Raw genomic sequence first — 5,188 nt, 5'->3', positions numbered from 1 at the left:
AAAAAGACTGAGAAAATTCTTTCCAGTTAAGGTGAGATGAATATCAAAATGGAAAGGATTAGAATATTGAAATCCAAAATGAAAATGTTAGCTTTTCACAAACAAATAGAAAAGTATTTAATAATAATGTTATTCAAGACATAAAAATTAAAAATAATCATACAAAAGAAGTCCTTCAATATTTCTCGACCACCTAATTTGGGAGGAAAAGAGGGGGTTAGTAAAACATACAATTTCATATACTACTGGTGGGTAGTAGATAGTAGGTAGAGCTTGTTGGGAGGGTAACTGAATAAATTTAAAAAAACATGAAGATATTAATACTCAATATACTGATACGGAAGGATGGATGTCTATAATACACTGAACAAACAATGTTAGGTTGAGCAATATGTTAATGATTTCCTCTTCCCATTTTAAAGACTATGTACTTACGTCAACATGTACTTGAATATGCATAAAAAAGACTGGAAAAAAACTACACCAAAATAGCAGCTATGGTGGGTAGAGAGTAAGCATTCATTTTTACTTTATACACTTTAATAATTTTAATTAATTAAGAGTACAAAATACACAATTACTTCTCACAATTTATAAAATATAATAAAGCTCCATTAGTGCTAGACCACTGTTTACATTCTGAAATACTTTCTTCTAATCTTTTTTTATACATTTACCAACATATATCTATGTGCCTACTCATATATGGGAAACACAAACTCATGATTTTGTAACCTACTTTTCCATTTAATATAAAATTTTCTCTATGAGTGTATCAGAATTACCTGGATTGGTTAAAAATGCAGATTTCCTGGTTTTCACTTAACAAACTTAATGAATTTAGCACTGCAGACGGGGGTCTAAATCTTTAGCAAGCACTTTCATTTACTCTTATGGTTACTAAAGTTTGATAACTACACCATTTAGTAGATGCCACATATTAATCAACACTCCAGAATCCCACTCTTTAACTCAAATACCAGCTTCCCCAACAGTAATAGACTAAAGATATAAATTAGGTAAAGGGGTTCCTAGGAACAGCAATGCACACAGATAATTGTGTTGAGAAAAAAGAAAAAAAAGGAATGGTAACATATGGATATTTAGTGTCAAAGAAAAAAGAAACAAGGAATGGTAACATATGGATATTTAGTGTCAAAAATGAAAGCATTATAAATTCTAATGCCTTTAATATAAGCATGATAACAGAAACATGTAACGACAACCTGGGTCATCAAGACAAGATTAAATTCTAAGCTGTTTTGGAAACAGTTTTATTTTTGGTACTATGATTAAGAACTATGCATGCAGGGGATGGGAGGTTTTAAAAAAAGGACACACATGATCAGTTGAAGATTAAGAATATCCGGTGTTCTTTCACATTTAATGATTTAAAAGTTGCTCCCTACCCAACAACTTTTTCACCTCTTCTCTCCCTTCTCAAAATAGCCAGATAGTTTCAGAAAGTCCCATTTTAGTCTACATTGTCCTTTTCTTCCCCAAACACATATTTAAACATCTATGCTATAGCAGGTAGTGCTGGAGATACAGTAGTGAACAAAACAGTATCCTGATCTCATAGAGCTTACATTTTAGTGGGAATAAGATAATGAGCCAATACTTAGGAAAATAGCTATTAAGTCTTGAAATAAAAACAGATTATCATGGAGTGACTATAATAAGGTTCTACTGCAGCCCTGCCATCTGCTTCATCTTCCATCTCTGTTCCCAACAATTCGTGCCTCCCTTTTCTAATTAACCACATGAAAAACAATATGCAAATCATTTATATAGAAAAAACTGTTTTGTTGTTGAAAATATGTACTCGTCAGTTGTATACTTTTTTAAAAATGTAATTTATTGGGGTGACATTGGTTAATAAAATTAAAGGTTTCAAGTGTACAATGTACCACTTAATATGTCATATGTATACTGCACTATGTGTCCACTACCTAAAGTTAAAATTTCCTTCTGTCACCATATATTTGACCCCCTTTACCCTTAGCTAACCCGTCTTCCCCTCCGGTCACCACTAAGCTATGGTTTGTGTCTATGAACCTGTTCATCTCATTTGCTGCTTTCAGTTTTTTATATCCCACACAAGTGAAATCATATAGTTCTCAACTTTTTGTCTGATTTTGTTAGCATGATAATCTCATTTTGCATCCATGTTGTTGCAAATTTATGAGAGAGAATGAAATGACAAGAAAACGTCAAGCACAAAAAATATTGACTTAGTAACTGTTAATTACCATCCATATCGGTTTCCATTTCTTCTCCTTCTTGTGTAGTACTGGGTCTCTGGATCTTTGGCTTGATCACAAATGGACATTCTTTTCGGCACAAATCTACTTCATGCTATGATCAAGGGAAAAGTAGTAAGAAAATCATACATATATACAAGGGATTAAAAATAATTATAACGAAAGAATGTTCTATGCAGATTACAAAATTGGTTTCTAAAAACAAGAGGAATTAGATGGCTCTTTAGGGTTATTAAGATAGTTCCTAGGCTCAGGCCTCATTAAGTATAAGTCTACGTAAAGTGCTCCTTGTATAATAATACCTCAAGTCTATAAATGAAGATAGAAAGTCCACTATGAGATTGAAAAGCTGCCATGTCCAGGTTGGTGATGAGGTCAACCACTCTGACGGCTCTGGTAACAAATGTTATCTGGTCCTGTTCATCACCAAGAAATTTTATGACCTATCAGGGAGAGAAAAACAGGCAAAACCAGTCAAATAAAAAGATACAATGCTGTAAATAATGTACTCTCTTTTGAAAACACACACTCTAGGGTCACAGGGAGGTAGCATGATACAAGAAAAAAAAAATGTATTTGATTTTTAGTGCTTGCCAAATGATAGCTCTATCACGTCTGGGACTAAACCCCTTGAGGTAATGGGGACATAAATTACTTTTCAGGATTAAATAAAATATCCAGGGAGAAAAAAGCTGGTGTCCAGTGCCCAATGCCTAGTAGAGCCTATTACCATAACAGAACCACATACAAAGTACCTTTAGATACATTTTCTTCGGTGTCATGCCTAACTTCACGAAAAGATGTGGCAATGCCCTGACTAGTACATGGGGCCTACTCCCACACCACCTGGACTATGATCAATTCTTAAAGACAGCTGCTCCTTGAAAGTTGTTAATGAGATAACCTCAAGGCCAAACTACAAAAATTAAGTAAAGCATTTTCTAGGTAAGCTTTCTTATGCTATTTGCTCTCACTGTGAACCATTTTAAACTTGCAACTCTACACTTTCTCTTAGTTGATTTCCCCCACAAATGCGTTTAAAAAAAAAGGGTAGAGCACCTTCAATAAGGCTTCCATCATTCCACAGGAGACCAAGGCTTCACCACCAGCATCATAGCTGGCCAGATGGTATAAAAAAGAGAAAAGAGCAGTGGCAAACTGGTGAGGATATGGATCCATGGAAGGATCTACAAGGGAGGTTGGGAGAGGGAGAGAAAAAGTTAGCTCAAAATTTGGTGTTAATCTGGCAGGACGGTAAACAAAGGCTGATAAACAAAGGGTGGCATTATTGTTGCGTAGGATAAAACCATCAAAATTTACCAATCATGGCCTGGATACAGTTCCGCACAAGTACAGGCAAAAATCCATGGTAGGATGCAGTTCCAGTACAGTCAATAATACTGCTGAGTTTGGGAGTTCTCTCCAAGTGGACAATTGATGTTAATGTTCGTAAAGAAGCAGCTTTAATCTCCTAGAAAAACAGAAGGTAAGCATAGTATGTGTTTTAAATAATTATAGGCCTAAACCAAGTTGCTAATACCCAAAATTCTAAAATTTAAGTTATTCTACTGGTAACTGCTTGGGAGAAATGGAAGTCTACTGAGAATATTACTGAAAATCCAGGATTTGTTAACTTTGCAGATAAACAGCCAAAGAAGAAGAAGTAACAGGGCCAAGCTTCCCTCTTGGGGATCAATCTAAGCTCTTGGGAAAAACTAAAAGGCAAATAAATACATATGAGCCTGATATACAGAGGAGAGTATTAATAAATACTTACCATAAGCTGCTTATCTGTTATCTGAAGGACATCTACCAACTCCTCTATCAACCCATTATACAAGATACTGTTTGCTGACTCCTGCAAGGCATTGGAATACACTGCAAAAGGAGAAATAAACACTTTAGGCAAGAAGGCAGTGGTCAAGCCACTGCCCAATGATAAACCTTTTGGCACCTACTGGTTCTGGGGAAGGATTCCCTTCTAACCAGCACTGGAGAGCAGAATCACCAATTCTAGAGGATTGGCTCAAATATGATAAGCTCTAAATACCCACCCAACTGACAGATTCTCCTATTAATGGTATCAGTTCTCTTGAGCAAAAACTTTTGGGAATGGAAGTATAAAAAGAGAATAAAGAGCTATTATTTTTTTAAATAACATCACTACTTGATATAACTTTATTATGCCTTGGACATAAACTTTCATTTTAGTCTCTTCATATGCTTCTATTTTCACTGGAAACACTTATAAATTGTAAAGAACAGGATTTATGGACTACTGCAGACTAAGCCAGAAACTTGTATGACATTGGAGTAAAACTTGAGAATGCATGTAATACACTTTTGATGAACCCCACATAGGTTAATACTGAACCCCAGTCTCCTGAAGTGCAAACTACTGGGAGTAAACACGTTTAGCTTTCAATAAACATTTCCTGAGCACCTACTAACATGTCAGAAGTTACGCTAGGTATGAGTACAAAAAAAAGAGTAGGAACTTCACTTCAAGGAACTCATAGTTTAAAATAGCAGACGAGTAATAACATAATGAAAGCTGGCAAGATTAATAGCAGCTACTATTTTATACCTTCTATGTGCCTGACCAGTACTAGGTGCTTTACAGGCTTTTGTTTAATCCTCATATCAGCCTGTAAAGTAAGTACTGTCCTAATATTAAATGAGGTCAAAAGGATAAACATGTGGCTACTAATCTGCAGAGCCAGGGTGAGAGCCCAGGACTGATTCCAAAACTAGAGTGCTTTCCACTCTAGACCACCCTATAGTAAAAGTAAAATGCACAGTACTGACTACTTAACAAACACTTTCTGTCTTATTTCAAGATTATCCTCCTGAAGGCATAGAAGAGGAAGATGAAATGGCAAGAGGAAGAACAGAGACACCAGAGGAGATGACTCACTAAAAAA

At 35.4% G+C, this 5,188-nt stretch overlaps 1 protein-coding gene across 1 annotated transcript in view; it reads right to left on the bottom strand.

Annotated features, from left to right (window-relative positions):
- The window catches only part of HUWE1 (HECT, UBA and WWE domain containing 1, E3 ubiquitin protein ligase), a 155,140-nt gene that overhangs the window by 86,234 nt on the left and 63,718 nt on the right, over window positions 1-5,188 (bottom strand). The window contains exons 13-17 of the mRNA XM_015597907.2: window positions 4,042-4,142; window positions 3,585-3,735; window positions 3,324-3,451; window positions 2,567-2,707; window positions 2,253-2,358 (exon numbers count right to left, since the gene is read on the bottom strand). Coding sequence (XP_015453393.1) covers window positions 2,253-2,358; window positions 2,567-2,707; window positions 3,324-3,451; window positions 3,585-3,735; window positions 4,042-4,142 — 627 coding nt within the window. The remainder of the gene's footprint in view (window positions 1-2,252; window positions 2,359-2,566; window positions 2,708-3,323; window positions 3,452-3,584; window positions 3,736-4,041; window positions 4,143-5,188) is intronic.

The sequence above is a fragment of the Pteropus alecto genome, unplaced genomic scaffold, assembly GCF_000325575.1.
Source record: "Pteropus alecto unplaced genomic scaffold, ASM32557v1 scaffold159, whole genome shotgun sequence".
NCBI lineage: Eukaryota > Metazoa > Chordata > Mammalia > Chiroptera > Pteropodidae > Pteropus > Pteropus alecto.
Note: the sequence above shows the minus strand (reverse complement) of the source record. Positions and strands in the feature narration are given on the sequence as shown.